The sequence below is a fragment of the Tympanuchus pallidicinctus genome, unplaced genomic scaffold (genome assembly GCF_026119805.1).
Source record: "Tympanuchus pallidicinctus isolate F22 unplaced genomic scaffold, pur_lepc_1.0 scaffold4, whole genome shotgun sequence".
Lineage (NCBI taxonomy): Eukaryota > Metazoa > Chordata > Aves > Galliformes > Phasianidae > Tympanuchus > Tympanuchus pallidicinctus.
Genome location: NW_026294758.1, coordinates 29,979,411 through 29,998,487, shown reverse-complemented (window position 1 = coordinate 29,998,487; position 19,077 = coordinate 29,979,411). Strand labels below are relative to the sequence as shown.

Here is a 19,077-nt window from a genome sequence, read left to right as displayed (position 1 = left end):
TAGGAACAAGAATGATATTTATTAGCTTTCAGAAGAACAGTGTTGTATAGAAGAGCTGTTGCTCCATTGTATAAAATGAGTATCTGTTATTAATAACATTCTTTCAACTGTATGTACTATTTGTTTCCTGATGTTTACAGTAGTTTCAATAAATTATCCCCAGAAACTAGCTGCGTCCAAGCTTGACTTAATGTTGTACATATTTTCTCGACGCTGTTTGGTATAAATATTTGCCTCTCCTTTCTGCAGTCGTTGTCTCAGAGCAGACTTTTGTTGTTTTGTCAGCTGACGCTTTATCTTCTTTTTCACCATTTCCTGCAAAGAAAGAATTCAGTATCAGAACTTCTCTGAAAATCATTTAATACAAAGACACAGTACAATGATCCTGTATTTTCACTACTAACCAGGACATGCAGTGGGGATCCTAACTGGAAACTGCTGCATGACAACAAGCTGGTGATCCATGCCAGGGCTAACCCCAGTGTATCCAAAACTGCCCCTTGCAACCCTCAGCCACGTGCTGTTCTGCACAGATCCCTGGGCTTCACAGCAATCTCAGCCAGCTGTTTGTAACAGAGAAGCTAGCAGGCAGCCCCTGGTTCGTACCAGTGATTATGATTGCTGTGTAATTTCAGTTTTATCACTTTTATTTTCACTTATACACTTTTATTTCAATAGAGCGGCAAGAAGTTCTCACAAAAACATCATTGTCTTTGATAGCAGAAATGATGAACAGAGGTGTTTCCCTGTGAGGCAGTCATATATGGTTTGATTGACTGAAAGGGGAGAACTTTTGTTACAGAAAATGTCCACGTGGTGGTTGTGTGGCTTGGAACTCCACTTTGATGCTACACTCACTGTTCAAGGCTCCAGCATCTAAAGGGGCATAAGATTATCTGTGCTATTATTTTCTTTTAGTGTTAGCTATAATAACTAGCATTTTAAATGGTATCTTGCACAGTGAAAAGTGCCTGAACTACAACGGATCAGTTAAAAAAAAAAAAAACAAAAAACATGACTACAGTAGTTTTAAGAAATGTCATGCTATTTTACTGTTTTGTTTTCATTCTGAGTTCTACTATGTATTGCATATGGCTAAAAGTATCCATAATAAAAAAAATCAATCCATAATTTAATAGTTACAGCTGTAGATTTGTCATTTGGAACATGAAGGCACAGAGCTGTCTCAGAGTGGTGCTGGGAGAGCTGCAGCCAGTGGGACTGCTCAGGGGTACCCATGTGAGGCAGGGGCACAGAGGGACTGACCTCTCTCAGTCAACAGGCAATATGTTGCATTAATCTTGTTTATGATGTATCTGTTTCACCTCACAATTTACCAACAAGGACTTTGGAAAATATTCCTCAAAAATTCCTGAGGAAAAGTTAACAGAATTAGTTAAAACTGGTCCACTAATGTTCTCATTCTGTCAGCAAAAAATGTCTTTGTATGGGTAAAGCCCTTAAAGGTGGCTTCTCTACTTCTCCTGCTGTAGTGAGCAGATGATTTTATTCATAGTTCAAGCAAGAAATCTTAAAACAAAAGGTATACCAGGTATATTACACTATGATCTGTAATCATAGTGTAAATTTGCAAAATTCTACTGCTCAACCACAGCGTGCAAATCTCATTTGTGTAACCACCATCTTAAACTTCACTATAAGCAAAAACAGAAAAATTTCAGAGTAAACAAATTTGCATTTTGCTGTTTTGCTGCTTTTGCTTTGGCATTCTCCCAGTTATAACTGTACCTACTGCTATTACCATATTGCTTATTTATGTCCGTAAGAATTCCTTCTCTGTGTTCAATCTGAAAATCTGGTTTAATATGTTTCTCCATGGAGAAAGCTATACGAACAACAGAAAAGTACTAGCATCAGTCACAGTGGATCCTACTGCAGTACCTTTGTTTGTTTTAGTTTTGTAATCATGTCCTCATGTTAGAAATAGCTCACTCACCTACATGTCCTCCTCTTAGTTCTGCCATTTACTTCTAGCATTCAAACTTTCAAATAAGATTTACCAACAGACAGAAACATCATTTTACTCAGTGTGTGAGCATGCAAATTGAATGATTACGTAAGGTAAACTGGATAAACAGGATTTTTATGTAGCTGCATCTCTAGGAAGCCTCTTCTGCCAAAGTGCTCTTATGTTTCTTTTAGAAGAGAATATTAGGTACTTACATGCCATTTGAATATTTTCTAACAAAGTTCTATGCGTCTGCTTACAGAATAAACACACACCCTCTAAACACTCAGAAAGGTTTCTAGAATTACAGCATGACTACTGCTACCACCTAATGGTGAACAGAAGTATAATAATTGAAATTTAAAGCAATCCTGCAAACTTCAGTTAGCAAACTGAGGAAAACAAACAAAAACCATACACAAAAATCCAACAGCTGAAAAAAAAAAAAAACACATCAGACTTCATGCACCAGAGTTTAAAGAACTCCTGGCAGGTCATTCTGGCTCTTCTTTACCCCATTCCACAAATCAAATCTAATTCTTTGTCTCCTTAAGAAGATACAAAGCCACTCTATACAGTAAGAACTCGAATAACTAACAAACATGAAGCCCTGTACAAATGTCTTGAGACAACTTCCAGACATGCTGTTTCTTGATACATTTATTTACACATACAACTGTCCTTTTTTCCCTTTGAAACTAGAATGTACTTCTTAAAACGTAATGGAAGAAGTCATACTGACTAATGTATAGACTGTGGTTGAAAAAAAGACATTAAATTCTGCTGCAAAACCTCCTGATTTATATAATGCTGAAAGTTAAATTGAAATTATTGGAGAAACCATTACTAAAATGAGCAGATATAAGTGTTTCAACACAGCATGAAGAAATCTTTAAACAGAGCAGGTTAAATTTTCACATAAATATTCACTTCTAAAATACAAAAACATTAATTGTGGAACAGAATTCATTTCTAGTAAGAGAAATGAAAGAACAGATTGTATGACCTATACCTGCCACAAATTACAAATTACACAAAATTACACAAGCATAGTAACAGGAAAAAGAGTAACCAATAGAGTAAAGTGCTGAATATAATTCACAAGTCAGCAATTAGAAAATTATCAGTACCATTTGTCTATGACCATGTAACTGCAAACCAGAGAGGTACATGGTTAGTAATCACTGAAAACCAAATAATTCTAGAAGGTATTTTACAAATACCTACTAACATCTATGTGAAATTTAAGATGGTCTCAGAGTGAACTAGATGGTAATAATGCAACAACAACAGTAATAATTACCGGTGGAATGGTTGAACAGCTCCCAAGACTGCTGACTGATGTGGTCCTTGTTCTTGCCTTGTTCTCAGCAATAGGAGGTATGTTATCTTCATTTCTGAAATATGTAAAGTAGTGTTTTATTCCACCTAGCAAAATTAACACCCTTTGTGTTCACAATAATCACATTTTAGTCATAACATTTTTGAGACATAATTTGAACTGCTAGCAGAACATTTCCATTGGAAACATTAACACTAACAGCTCAACACAGGCATTTATGACAGGAAGAAGTACTGCACAAAAGGCACTTGTATACTGCACACATGAAAAGCAGCCTGTTATTACTACAGGACAGGACAACTGCTGCATCTTACTTATGACTGGTACTGTACATGTAATGCCTCATCAGGAAATATATTAATGCACTGTTTTAAGAATAAATTTAATTCTTAGATGGCACTTTGAACTATAGTGGTGAAGAGCAGTTGCTTTTGAACTACTTGTAAGATTTTCATTTACTGGGAGGCAGTGCAGGAAATACATGGTTATACAGTAAAAAATATTTACCTGTAAGGCTTCAACTTCTTGTTTAAAGTTGACAAGTCAACCAGATCAGGACATTCATCATCTTCGTTTTCCTTGTCAATGCAGCACTCTCCTTGAGCTGTCTGATTTTCTGAGGTACCTTGGAGCATCTTTTCATGCTCAGAAAACACAGTTACACAACTCTCTGCATCTTCACTGGATTTACAATGCACAGGTTGCCCTTCAACCTCATTTATGGCAGAGCTCAACTCTGACAAACTCAGTTTTTGTAGATTTTCACTATTTTCAGTGGTATCAGCCTCTTCATTGTGATACATTGCATCTTCAGAGGTGCTGCTTTCAGAATCCTCTTCCTGTATTAATTCTGCATTATCTTCCCGATTACTTCTGAAGAATTTGAGGTTACTCTCATCAAATTCTTCAAATTCTGATACCTCTGCTGCATGATCATCCTCGTCAGAGCCCGATGGGCGAAGCAGTTCATCATCTTCCTGCATTTCTTTCGTATATCCACTGGCAGCAATCTCTATGTCAAGAGAACTTTCTCTTCTGAAAAAGAGCAATAAAAGAAGGTTTTCTTTCAATATGTTAAATCATCCTGCTATGGATGTGCCATAAAATACCATAAATTGTAATTACCATAGTATTAAAAAAGTGTTACTTTGTTGAAACATACAAGACAATGTTGGGCTTTGGTACTTAGCAGAATGTGGCTTAGCAGAGGCAAACTGCCACAGAAGATGACTCCATCTCTAAGACAGTAAGTATTTATAAGTATTTATTTACTTCAATAATTTCATTTTAACATAAACATAATCTGGTTTTAAATAATACTTGTTCAAACAGAAAAGTAAAGTGTGCACTGACACGCACTGATGAAAGTGCAATTGTCCCTTGAGCAAGAGCTCAGAACGACGTAAAAACCTACTAATTGCAACAGCTTCTCTCCCAGAGTACATGAAAAATTATTTTACTTTTCAAAAAAAATCAAACAATATTATAAATAAAACTTCACAGAATCCTTTGAGTTGGAAGGGACGTCTGAGGTCCATCTTGTCCAACTCCCTTGCAACGAACAGGGACACCACAGCTACATCAGGTTGCCCAGCGCTTTATCCAGCCTGACCTTGAGAGTCTCCAGGGATGGGGCATCAATCACATTGGGCAACCTGTGCCAGTGCCTCACCACCCTAACTGTAAATATTTTTTCCTTATGTCTAAACTTTGAAGATAATATTTGAAGATGTAGTCACCATGTTTACTACCATTCTGTAAAATAAATTTAAAATTAAAACCTACATTAATACTCAATATGCCAGAACTGTTAAGGCTTTTAAGAGTGGAAGAAGCTGATTTTGCATTACTGTAACATTTCCTATGTATTTACCGTTTGTATTAATGTTTTGCATTGATCTTTTTCCCTCAGCAGAAAGCAGAAAGGCAGAGGAGAAAGCAGACCATTTTAACGCATTCATTAGTTTTTGGATACCATTTCACTAACTGACAGTGAAGAAAACAGGGAGCCTTCTTACTGTAAGAACAACAAAAACATTTCAAATTGCTTAATTTGGCTTTTCTCCCCTCCACAGTTCTCCTATAAACATCTCAAACAGGCATCAGCTCTTTCCATAAAGCCTACAGAAAACCAAAGATGGGGGAACCCAGATTTAGCTGGCATCTTCTACCTGATGTCTTTGAATTCTGGGAAGAGCTCACTCTCATAGTTGAAGCGTTTCTTAAAGAACTCCTTAATACAGTTAACATCTCTGTCAAAATACCTGTAAAAAACACAGAAATGCACAAAACCAAAAACCAAAGTAATAAGATCTATTGCAATGACAAGATTTTATTGTGTACTTTTTTATTACTCATTTTATTTGCAAATTAATGACTTACTAGGCATCTAGAAAAAGAGCTAATTATCTAAATAGTATACAGTTTATTTCTAAGTATTCCTTAACCAAAATAAATCATTCTCTTTGAGGAGCAATTAATTATAAATATATCCTCGACATTTCCACTCATTCACAAATCAAACTATACTTATTATTTGGGACACATGAAAAAAATGGTAGAAGTAGTAGCAAGTTATAAACATAAAGCATGGCTGACTGCTTTTATCAGAACTTAACTTACCTGTTTTGAAAATACCATGAACTTTTTACCTACCATTCAGCATTTGGATGTGATGTTGATATCATCTGTGGAAAATCAATCATAGTGACATGGTCATCATTATCCAGTATGAGATTGAATTCATTGAAATCCCCATGAATCAAACCGTGATTGGCAAGTTTTACAATTAACTCCATTAATTCACTGTAGACAGAAGCAGGATCTTCCACTTGACGCACCTGGCACCTGGAAATTTCAAATAAGATATCCTGAACCCTGAAGGACTTAATAAATATAGGTAAGATATACCAATTAAATCTCACGGAAGGAGAGAGTAATTCAAGTTAGGAAGGAGCTCCAGAGGTGTCTATTCTGATAACCACCTCAAACCTGGCTGAGCTCTGAAAACAGACATAAAGTTATCAGGAATTCCTATGATGGGGGTGAAAAGCTTCCAGGAATGGAGAAAGACTGTGCAAGCCTCTCTAGCTGCCCTGTGACACACTGTCGCACTGCCCTCACAGGGAGAAAGTTTCTCCTTATAAGCTTTTCAACTTATACCAATTGCCCCTTGTCCTCTCATCAGTTCTTCTGCTGTACTGCAGTATTTTAATAATGCATCGGCAAATTTTTATGTATGGATTTTTTTTAGATAAGCCTAACTTCACAACAGGAAGTCCTGTACTGAAACAGGAGGTGATCTCATATTCAAATGCCTCATATTTTCATTCACAAAAACATATTTTCAAGATTAGGTTGGAAGGTAAGGTGAGGATCCAAAACATAAAAAGCTTAGAACACTCTAAAATACACAGCAGTGAAAACAAAGTACTGGAAATGGGCAAAATTCACATCACCTTCTTTTAAACAGCATGAAGAGGCAGTTGTTTTATTATACAAAAACTGTTAAGGAGAAGCCAGAACTTAAAATTTTCTTGTGATGCATGTTGGCCTGAATTCAACATTACAGTGTTACAAGAGCTTATCAGCTGCACAACATTGAAAGAAAGCACAAGGAAAGTCCAGCAGCTTTCAAACATGCTGCTGCTGCTGAACATCTTTGTACAGGTAGAAAAAATTAACTGGTAACATTTCTTATATGGTCAGGTCTTATATCATAAAATATATTCCTTGTTCTTTGAAACTGGAAATCATGTTAACTGGTATCTTCTGAGATTGTTGTTCATTTGAAATAATTTTCATCCAGCATCTCCTTCAGATTAAAACTGCAGAACAGGGTGAGCATGGTAAAACTCCACTGCAGATGCCCACATGAAACCATTTTAAAGGATGGATGTTGAATTATTTAACAAAAAAAGGGGATTCAGAATACATTGAAGGCACTTACTTAAAAGGCACTTATTCCATGTTTCTCTTCAACTGTTATACTTTGGGATAATCACTTTTTGATTAAGCTTCCTATTTTTGATATTCATTACCATATCAAAACATAGACTTTTTGTTCTAGCATGTGATGCTTTAAATCTCTACGTAAGCACTTAGGCTATTCTACATTTTATGAACTATCAAATACATTCAGCTATGCAAGCAAACCATTCATTCACACACAATTTTTTAAAAAAATCATTGAAAGATTTTGCACAATTCAAGAAAAGTATTCCTCCTTATAAAAAAAGAGTAAACACGACACAACAGAAAGTATACGTGTAAACAGAGCAACCTCTCCTCACTCTCCCTTCTCCCTTATATTTTTAAACACAAGCTCTGGATTTGAAAATTGTAATCTTTCTAAATTGCCACAGCATGCATCATGAACTTGATCTCAGAACGCAGAGGAAATATAACTCAATATGAACATAATAGAATATGCTATTTCTGCACAGAAATCAGTTGTAACACTAACATCTGCATCACATTGCTCTTTCAGTGTATTGCATACTTTAAATAAATTAAGTCTACTTCACTAGTTTCTTTGAACAAATAATACTGCAGGCCAAGCAGCTTTACTGTGGTCAGAATTCATTCACATGATAAGGAAAAATGCAATCCCTGCTGCCTTACTGAACTTACAATTGTTAGGTTTCTGTGAAACAGAAAAGTCAAGCTTCAGTACTTACAAAGGATAGCCATCAAGGAGCTCCATAATAACAGCATGTCTGTTGTAGTCTACAGGCTTTGGAACAGGAAATTTTCTGTCATACAAAGCCTGAAAGAGTGAACACATTAAAAAATAAAAAGAAAACTGTTAAGAAAACAGTGTGTGTACTACAAACTCCAATCTAAGATAAACACAAAATCTTAGGGTGGAAGCAGCATTCTGCAGGTTACTCAGATGCCTTCATTGAGATTTTCAGACAGACAACATAAAGTTGTACAGTAATAATAACATTCAACTGAAATCCTCTTGGATTTCAGGAGGAAAACTTGCTTCAGTTTTGTACGACTTTTGTTGCAAGGCTTCATTATATTACCAGACACTATATAAGAATACAAAACTGATGTTCTCTGAAATGCATAATTTAAGTCCACTAGGAAAATAAGCATAAATTCTACTAGTACTGCAAATACAAAGTGATGAGAAGATAGCATGAGAAGTATCTTCCAGTCTATTCCACCACTGTTGATACTTTGCAAATGGCCTCCTACCTTCATGTAAGCAAACTCCTTCATTGCTGCTAACCGGGATAAATAAAGCCATGACATTTTATGCCTGTGCTTATGGTAATCACGCTTGTTTTTCAGACTGCGAAAAGAAGTTCTTCCAAGCCTGTGCAATTTCATTGCAAACTGCTGCTCATCTTCATTTGCAACGATATAAATATCTAGAAGAGAAACAGCAATACGAAATAAATACCTGACAAGTCTATAATGAAAAAGTATTTCTGGCATAGAAAGGTCTACGACACTTAGCCCAACAGTAAAGAAAGCTATATTTGTATACTGTCTATTAGTGATCTGAGATGGAAGAAATTATTGTTGAAGAGATTATGGTTTTCCATTAGCAGAAATACTGATGTTATCTGAAACATCTTTCATACCAGGAGGTAAAAGTAACTGAAATAGAACTGAGACAATTCAAGCTCCCTGGCTTCAGGTTCCTACAATCACAACAGACTGGTATTTCCCCAGGCCATCTGTACAGCGTGGAATTATAAACTTCCAAACAGGGAAATACAGGTCAGATGCCAAATTCCAGTGTTCCTAATAACATGCTGGAAAAGCTGCCTTCTTTCTACTGACTGGAGACAAATCCCAAGGGACAAACCTCTTAATTTCATTTCTACCATTTGCCTACGACAAGTCTCTTTCTTTAATGATGAGAGAGACATGCTGTGCCAAATTACAACCTATACGTAAGAGAAACCAAGACAGCACTCCAATAATTTTGATGGTATTTTACATTATTTTATTTTACAGGTGGAACAAAAAAACTGAAGTTATATTTTTGATAAAATATTTCAGAATTCTTCATGAAGCATGTGACATTTTGCATCTGTCAGCAAAATACCTTTTAAGAGATGAATCAAAATTTGGACAAAATGGTCAAACTGGAACAACACTCTTACAAAAAAAAAAAAACACCAACCAAATGCAGTCAAAAGCCTCATGAAGTGAGCCACAGATCTTGGTGTTTAACTGAGATGACTATCTAGAGATACATTTACCAAGTTTCTAGCAAAATACAAGCAAAAATATTGATATGTTTCCTTAAAAAAAAAAAAATAAAAATTAAAATGTTTTTTTGAATTACCTGATTCTTTGCCAACACCCATCTGATTTCCAACAGAACTGATGACTTGCCGGGAAGACAGAGTTTTCAAGGCAAGGTAATCATATCCTGCATTTGTTAACCGATAGCCCTGGACCACTAAATAAAAATAAATTATAAAACATTTTACTCCTTACTACAGACACGTTAGCTTCAAAAAAAAAGCCTAGTTTTAGTCAAGTTTCTTGTTCCAGCTTATGGTACAAAACACTCAAGTACTACATTTCCTCTTGGCTAGTATCAGCCAAATTTGATGGAATGTTTCAATTCCTGCAAGTCTTAGAAAAATTAACTGGATAAAAGATAGACATGTTATCAGTACCTCAAAGGCATAAGCAATTATGATACTCCAAATGGCATGGAAGTGGCATTACTTTCAAAGATAATTACCTAGGAGATATAGTAGGGATATAGGATTGTTGTGAGGCTCTAAAACAATCCTTAAAACTCTGAAGAATGGAGACCAAAAGGGAAGGAATTTCATGTAGACTCAAAAGTGAGATGAAACTACAAGGTTGAAGGAAATGGGCAAGGGCCTGCTACGCTACTATCTGATACTTGGAAAGGAAAAAAAAAATAGTAACTGTTCCTGCTGAAGTGCAGGTCATATGACTTTTGCAGTCTTTTCCATTTGTGCACTATGAAAAAACTGTAACACATTTGGGTTAATTTCTGCATGCACTTTTATATTACCTTATCCAACAGTTATTCCATATTTCAATGAATTTTGTAATGGTGTGAAGGAGATTTAACTGCTCTCCTTTTGTCTTTTTACTGTCTATGAGATCTACTGGAATCAGCAGCTAAACAGACAGCATCATCATTTGTTGTTAAACAAATCCACGTTCCCAGGCTAGACAGCAAAGAAAATGAGAAAATGCTCCAGATGTCTGTGTGTGCCAAGCAATGGTACTATAGCATAAGAAGGGGTGAGAGGAGCCCAACACATAAACCAAACTCACTTCTAGTTCGTTCATAAGCCAGGAGCCTGTGTTTCCCCAGCTCTCTCAAAATTTTGTTACAACCACCATGCTTCAGGCTTGCAATAGAAGCAATTAAGCTGGCAGGAACTATTTCATGATTCTTCATTCCCATTTCCACCTAAAAGAGCAAATGAAAAATAGGTCTGTTAGCCAATGTTCAGCAGCTGAATAGATCAGATCCTCCCCAAGTATAAAACCACTTTTCTCAGATGAGTAACTTAATTCTAACATCTTCACAAAATCACAGAATGGCCAGGAAGGAACCTCAAAGATCACGAACCTCAACACCCGCCCTCCCCTTCCCCGCCCCCCCCCAAAAACAGGCAGGGCCACCAACCTCCACACGTAACACCGGACCAGGCTGCCCGAGGCCCCATCCAACCTGGCCTTGAACACCTCCCGGGACGGGGCATCCACAGCTTCTCTAGGCAGCCTCACTGCTCTCCCTGTAAAGAACTTCCCTCTGACATCCAACCTACATCTTCCCTCCCTCAACTTAAAACCATTTCCCCTTATCCTGCACTTATCAACCCTTTCAAAGAGCTGACTTCCCTGCTGTCTGTAGGCTCCCTTTAGGTACTGAAAGGCTGCAGTGAGGTCACCCCACGACCTTCTTTTCTCCATGCTGAACAAGCTCACCTCCCTCAGCCTGCCTCTGTAGGGAGGAGGTGCTCCAGCCCCCTGATAATCTCTGCGGTTCTTCTCTGGACCCACTCCAACATCTCTCTGCCTTTCTTGTATTGGGTGCCCTAAACTCGTAGAGTGCCAACCACAGATCGGCAGCCTGGCTGCTGTCTCAGGGACGGGTGGAGGAGCAGTTCTGCCCGCTCGGAGCGCTCCCTCCCGCACTGCTTGGGTAGGCAAGGAGCCAGCGGGCAGCCTGCGCGCCGCGCCAGGACGACAAGACTTCCCCGCCCGCCGCCCGCCTGCCCACTCACCGCTATCAGGACTCGGAAGTGCTCCTTGGACAGATATCGCAGCATGACCACGTTCAGCTTCCCCATGGCGGCAGCTGCTCAACCCCCGGCCCGCACAGCAGCACGCCTCGGCCGCTCCTGCGCATGAGCAGAGCACGGAGCACCGCCTGCTCAGGGATGCGGCTTGTCTGGGTCCTGGCAGCTGCATAGACGCTCGTGTCCTCAGCCGAATCGTTGTGCTCTTAGCTGGCCGCTGAGTCGTGATCAGCTCAAAATCAAAACAGAAAAAGTCTCCTGTGCGAAACTGGTTCCACCACTTCCCGCGCTGTAAATGAGTTAATACGATGGCACGTGTATCTGCCCAGACCGACTCTGTAGCGGAAACACACTTCCGGCTACAACCGCAGCTGCGCGCAGGCCGCGTGGGGCGGTGCGTCGGGGGACTGCCCATGAACCGGAAGTCGAGGGAGGCTCCTCCTGAGCGCCTGCGCCCGAGGGGCTGTGACTTTCGCGTGTTCGAATCTTGGGGTGGCCGCTGTGCTGGCGAAGGGCACTTTTTCCTGCGGGTTCCTTTCATTGCCCTAAGCAGGACTTGGGCTACAGGAGATGGAAGCGCATAAGGACACGATTCCTGCCGCGTGCTGCTAGGGGGCAGTACTTGGAACTAAAGCACCTGCACTTCTATAAGCAGCGTCTGAGCCTCCGTGTTCCCTTGAAGGCCCATCTGCAGCTGCTGGCCTGGGCCTTGTCACTGCTCCCCAGCTTTCTCGAGGGAGGTGGAGGGCACTTGTGGCCTCCATACTTAGCAGAGGACAGTTTGACCTGCCATTGCACTAGAAGGCTTACAGTTTGAAGTGTTGCATCTGTTTTCATGTAATAGTAAGGAGTCACTGGAGAACACTGCAAGAAGTGCTAGATCTGCCATTACATAGGAGTGACCAAAACCAATCTAGATGTTGCAAACACAGTGATGTATGATCCCTTAAAATCTGTTTAAGTGGGCATTGGTAAATTAAAGTGTTTGTGAATGCTTAATTGTCCTGGAGATCAATCAGTCTGTAGGTAGCAGTCATCATAGGTTATTTCATCAAGCTTCTTTACATCAAAATGACAGGAAACTGTTTCCTGGCAATGTTGGAATATTTTTTTCCCCTCCAAATACTTCACAGAATCACAGAATCACAGAATCACAGAATCACCCGCGTTGGAAGGGACCTCAAGGATCATGTAGTTCCAACCCCCCTGCCTAGCAGGGCCACCAAACATACACATTTAGATCAGGTTGCCCAGGACCCCGTCCAACCTGGCCTTGAACACGTCCAAGGACGGGGCATCCACAACCTCCCTGGGCAGCCCGTTCCAGGGCCTAACCACTCTCCTTGTGAAGAACTTCCCCCTAACATCCAACCTAAATCTTCCCTCCTTCAACTTGGATCCATTTCCCCTAGTCCTGCTGTTGTCAGCCCTTTTGAAGAGTTTACTCCCCTCCTGGGTGTAGGTTCCCTTCAGGTATTGATAGGCTGCAATGAGGTCACCCCACAGCCTTCTCTTCTCCAGGCTGAACAAGCCCAACTCCCTCAGCCTGTCCTCATAGGGGAGGTGCTCCAGCCCCCTGATCATCTTAGTCGCCCTCCTCTGGACCCTTTCCAAGATCTCTACGTCTTTCTTGTACTGAGGGCCCCACACCTGGACACAGTACTCCAGATGGGGCCTCACAAGAGCTGAGTAGAGAGGGACAATCACCTCCCTGTCCCTGCTGACCACCCCTCTCCTGATGGAGCCCAGGATCCCATTTGCCTTTCGAGCTGCCAGAGCTGCTCATGTTAAGTCTCTCGTCCATCAGGACCCCCAGGTCCTTCTCTGCCGAGCTGCTCTCAAGGACCACTCCTCCCAGCCTGTACGGGTGCCTGGGGTTCTTCCGGCCCAAATGCAAAACCTTGCACTTTGCTGTGTTGAACCTCATTAGGTTCACCCGAGCCCAGCCCTCCAGCCTGTCGAGGTCCCTCTGAATGACATCCCTTCCTTCCACCGTATCAACCGCACCACTCAGCTTGGTGTTGTCAGCAAACTTGCTGAGGGTGCACTCAATTCCCTCATCGATGTCATTAATAAAGATGTTAAAGAGCACCGGTCCCAAGACAGACCCTTGGGGGACACCACTTGTTACCGGCCTCCACCTGGACATAGAGCCATTGACCACCACCCTCTGCCTGCGGCCTTTCAACCAATTGCTTATCCATCGGGTCGTCCACCCATCAAATCCACTTCCCTCCAATTTGGAGATGAGGATGTGGTGGGGGACCATGTCAAAGGCCTTGCTCAGGTCCAGGTAAATGACATCGGTCGCCTTCCCTTCGTCCACCAATGCCGTCACTCCATCATAGAAGGCCACAAGATTAGTTAGGCATGACCTTCCTTTGGTGAAGCCGTGCTGGCTGTCTCGGATCACATGCTCATTCTTTATGTGATCGAGCATGTTGTCCAGGAGGATCTGTTCCATGATCTTCCCAGGCACGGAGGTGAGACTCACCGGCCTGTAGTTCCCCGGGTCCTCCCTGCTCCCCTTCTTGTATATGGGAGTGACGTGACCCTTCCTCCAGTCATCCGGGACCTCACCTGACAGCCACGACTTCTCAAATATGATGGAGAGCGGCTCGGCAACCACCTCAGCCAGCTCCTTCAGGACCCTGGGATGCACGCCATCTGGCCCCATAGACTTGTATTCATTCAGTCTAAGGAGGCACTCTCGGACTTGCTCTGCCCTAACAGTGGGGAGGGATTTACCTCCTTGGTCCCCACATAGAGGTTTGGGGATGCAGGGCTCAGGGACGTGAAAAAGACTAGAATCCTGGCCACCAGTGAAGACCGAGGTGAAGAACTCATTCAGCACCTCAGCTTTCTCTTCATCTGTTGAAGCCAGTTCTCCTTTTAAATTTACCAAAGTAGGTACGCCCGTTTTGGCCTGTCTCTTCTGGCCAATGTAGCTGTAGAAGGTTTTCTTATTGTTTTTCACGTCCCTTGCCAAGTTCAGTTCTGCCTGCGCCTTGGCTTCCCTGATCCCACGTCTGCAAGTCCGGACGGCGTTCCTGTACTCTTCCCAGGTGACACAGCCTTGTTTCCAGAGCTTGTACACCCCTTTCTTTGCCCTCAGTTCTCTCAGCAGGTCCTTGCTGAGCCATGCCGGTTTCCTACCTCGCCTGCCCACTTTCTTATTCAGAGGAATGGAGACCTCTTGTGCTTCCAGGAGGGCATCTTTGAAGAGCCGCCAGCTCTCCTCAACATCCCTGTCTTTGAGGGCAGCGCGCCAGGGGATCTTGGCCAGCAATCCATTGAGTAGCTTGAAGTCTGCTTTTCTAAAGTTCAGTGTCCTGATCCTGCTCTTTGCCAGGCCCACATCGCTTGAGATCACAAACTCAACCAGGGCGTGGTCGCTGGAGCCCAGGCAGCCTCCAACCTTGACGCTTTTGATGATCTCCTCGGCGTTGGTAAGCAGCAGGTCTAGCAGTGCTTCACCTCTGGTCGGTCTGTCCAATACCTGAACCAGAAAGCTATCGTCAATGGATTCCAAGAGCCTTCTGGAGCTCTTGCAGCTCGCCGTGTGGTTTTCCCAGCAGATGTCCGGATGGTTGAAGTCCCCCACCAGGACAAGAGCCCGTGAGCCAGACATCTCATGCATCTGGAGCAAGAAAGCCTCGTCAACAGCCTCCCCTTGATCAGGTGGTCTGTAGTATACCCCTAACACCAGCTGACCTATATTAGTCCCATCTTTAATCCTAACCCACAGGCTCTCAACCTGTTCCTGACTGTTTCTCATAGGGAGCTCCTCACAGTTTATCCAATCTCTGACATAGAGAGCAACTCCCCCACCCCTCCTACCTCGCCTATGTCTCCTAAAGAATCTATAGCAGTCGATGGCAGTATCCCAATGGTGGGAGTCATCCCACCATGTTTCTGTGATAGCAACAAGGTCATAACTTTCCGAGTGCATCACAGTTTCCAGTTCCTCCTGCTTGTTACTCAGGCTGCATGCATTGGTATAAAGGCACTTCAGCCAGGCTATCCGTCTCGCCACCTTTATAAGGGATCTAGGATCCCCTAGAACAGCAGCATCCCCAGCATCCCCCTGCCCTAGTCCTTCCCTATGCACTCTGCCGTCATTGCCCATGGAGTTTGGTACAAGCCCTCGAATGACCTGTTCAACCCCAGTAGCCCTTATTTTGTCCCCTTCCCCCTTCATTCCTAATTTAAAGACCTGTCAATGAGTCCAGCTAATTCTTCAGCTAAGATCCTCTTACCCCTCAGGGACAGGCTGCATGCATCAGCAGCCATCATGCCAGGTGCAGTATAAATTGCCCCATGGTCAAAAAAGCCAAAATTCTTGCGCCTGCACCAGCTCTTAAGCCATCTATTGAAGAGTTGGGTATTTTGGATCCTCCCTGTACCTTTCCCTGACACCACGGGGATAGAAGAAAAGACCACTTGCACCCCAGCTCCTTCAAGTATTCGCCCCATTCCCCTGAAGTCTTTCTTGATAGACCTCAGGCTTTCCTTATCAACTTCCTCGCCGCCAGCCTGAATTATTAAAAGTGGGTAATAATCCGAAGACCGAATCAACCCAGGAATTTTCTTTGAAATGTCCCTGACCCGTGCCCCAGGAAGGCAGCACACCTCTCTGCGGGTAAGGTCGGGCCGGCATATAGGGCCTTCTGTTCCTTGCAGAAGGGAGTCGCCTATGACAATCACCCTCCTGTCCTTGTGGGTAGAAGCAGTCTTGAGGGTTGGGGGCGACCGCTTCGCCTGAGGCAACCTCACAGGTGAACCTGTCTCCGCACTCTCACTCGTCCCCCCCTCGACTTCCAGGGCCTCAAACCTGTTACGCAGAGGCACCTGGGGAGCCAGGGATGGTCGGGATGGGGGATGCCCCCTCCGCCGAGCAGGTGCCCGTTTCCACTCCTCCTCCCTTCTCAAACTGCTGTTAGGGGGAAGAGAGGACAGGGGGCTCGCTGAAACGCTGTCAGCTGGCTGGTTCCCCTTTACCAGGTGTTTGTAAGGTGGCAGGGGCTGATGTGCTCCATGAGGAGCCTCGTCCGTGTGCTGAGAACCTGAGGTTGAGAGGGACTGACACCACCAGTCAATCTCCCTCTCACACTCTTTTATAGTCCTCAGCCTCTCCACTTCCTCCTTCAGGCTACTTCAAAGGAGAGCTGGTAGCCTAAACTCACATTTCACAAAATCACAGAATAACAGAATGGCCTGGGTTAGAAGGAACCTCAAGGATCATGAAACTCCAACCCCCACACCTGTGGTCACCAACCTCCACAGGTAACACCAGACCAGGCTGCCCGAGCCCCACCCAACCTTGTTCACCTCCCAGGACAGAGCATCCACAACCTCTCTGGCAGCCTCACCACTCTCTCTATAAAGATCTTTTTCCTGACATCCAATCTAAATCTTCCCTCCCTCAATTTAAAACCATTTCCCCTTATCCTGCTGTTATCTATCCTTTCAAAGAGCTGACTCCCCTCCTGTCTGTAGGCTCCCTTTAAGTACTGAAAGGCTGCAATGCGGACACCCCACAGCCTTCTTTTCTCCATTCTGAACAAGCTCACCTCCCTCAGCCTGTCTGTGTAGGGAGAGGTGCTCCAGCCCCCTGATTATCTTTGTGGCTCTCTTCTGGACCTTATCCAATAGCTCTCTCTCTTTCTTGTACTGGGTGCTCCAGACTTGCACTCAGTACTCCAAATTGGGCCTCACAAGAGCAGAGTAGAGGGGACAATCACCTCCCTGTCCCTGCTGGCCACTCCTCTTCTGATGGAGCCCAGGATACCATTTGCTTTCTGAGCTGCAAGGGCACACTGCTGGCTCATGTTCAGTTTTTCATCCATCAGGACCCCCAGGTCCTTCTCCACAGGGCTGCTTTCAAGGACCAGTCCTTCCAGTCTTACTGATGCCTGGGATTCCTCTGGCCCAAGTGCAAAACCTTGCACTTTGCCGTGTCAAACCTCATCAGCTTCACCCAGGCCCACCTTTCAAGCCTATCGAGGTCCCTCTGCATGGCATCCCTTCCTTCAACCATGTTGACTGCACTGCTCAGCTTGGTGTCATCAGCAAACTTGCTGAGGGTGCACTCAATTCCATCATCAATGTCGTTGATAAAGATGTTAAAGAGCACCAGTCCCCTGACAGACCATAGGGGGACACTGCTAAACAGGAAATGTTTTTACTGCTCTTGTAGCACTGTTCTGTATTGTATATTACCTTGCAATTATGAGAGTTCAGTTTATTCTGTAAAAATGATGAAAAATTAGTTATCCTGTCATTGTTTTTGTAGTAGGACATTGGTGAGTGTGTGATGAAGTTATTTCTGCCTTTCAATATATAAAAATGTCTATTAATAGGAATGTGTCTGAGTAAGAAGCAATGGCTTTAAGCTGAAATAGAATATGTTGAGACTGGATATAAGTAGGAACTTTTTCACAGTGAGGATGGTGAGACACTGGAATAGGTTGCCCAGGGAAGCTGTGGCAGCCTCACGTTTGGAAGTCAAGTTTGGCAGGGTTTCGAGCAAACTGATGTAGTTAAAAATGTCCTTTCCCACAGCATAGGGGTTGGACTAGATGAACTTAAAGGGTCCCTTCTAACTCAATCCATTCTATGATTCTATGAAATAATTGTAGTTGATCAGCTTATGTTCTGTACCTGTGTTGACTGGTATAGAACAATTTATTTAAGGTAGTTCTTCTTGATTCATTCTACATCTTTTCTCACAGACTTTTTGCTCCTTGCTCTGTGCTGAATACACGTTGTTTGTTACTGTCTGTCATTGAGCTGCCTTGCTGCAAATGTTGACTAGCATGAAGATGGACAGAACTGCCAACTAAAAGGTTCTTTGTACCTTACAGTGCTCAAATAGTCAAAACTAGTTGGTAACTGGTAGTCCATGTGCTACGTGGACTGGTGGCTGTAGTGTATGATCTACTGCCTTTGTGGAGGGCAGTTTTGTTTTTGAAAAGTGTAGACTAAATTAAAGTTGTTTTTTTGTTTGTTTGCTTGACTTTCCTTCCCTCCCACCCCTTATCCACTTCTGCAAGATGGCTTGGCAAAGAGATTATCTTCTGATTGTTCATGTAGGCTCTCCTGTTATAAGGATTCTTTGGAGAAATAGAGAAAAGTAATATAATGTATGTGTGGTAGATCTAATCGTTCTAATCAGTCTCAGTGCTCTGAACTATTGCTTTGTGAAAAACAAAATGTAATCAGGAGTCATTTAGCTGCATTTGTTTCCTCAATATTTGCAGTACATTTTCAAGAAAGCAGTAAAAGAGATGCAAAAGATGTGAAATGTTGTTTGCCCGTTAATTTGTGTGAGTAATTATCTTGACTTCAAAGCATAGATTTGACGTGTTTGTTTTAGCTAGATTTTATTTTTAGTTTCTCCATGTTCTCACATCTCATGATGAAGAATGGTGCATCCTTAATTGCTCTCTGGTGTATCTTGAGCACACAGCCTTGAAAGATGAGGTAGTTTAATAAAA

At 42.5% G+C, this 19,077-nt stretch overlaps 1 protein-coding gene across 1 annotated transcript; it reads right to left on the bottom strand.

Annotated features, from left to right (window-relative positions):
* On the bottom strand, positions 1-11,926 carry RIOK2 (RIO kinase 2). The gene is made up of 10 exons (XM_052701197.1): positions 11,564-11,926; positions 10,605-10,743; positions 9,625-9,741; positions 8,520-8,695; positions 7,991-8,079; positions 5,967-6,158; positions 5,483-5,575; positions 3,819-4,346; positions 3,273-3,366; positions 1-315 (listed from the first exon to the last, which is right to left on the bottom strand). The coding sequence occupies exons 1-10, from the start codon at positions 11,627-11,629 to the stop codon at positions 154-156; spliced, it is 1,656 nt and encodes a 551-aa protein (XP_052557157.1). The 5' UTR covers positions 11,630-11,926; the 3' UTR covers positions 1-153.
* Positions 11,927-19,077: the final 7,151 nt, after the last annotated feature.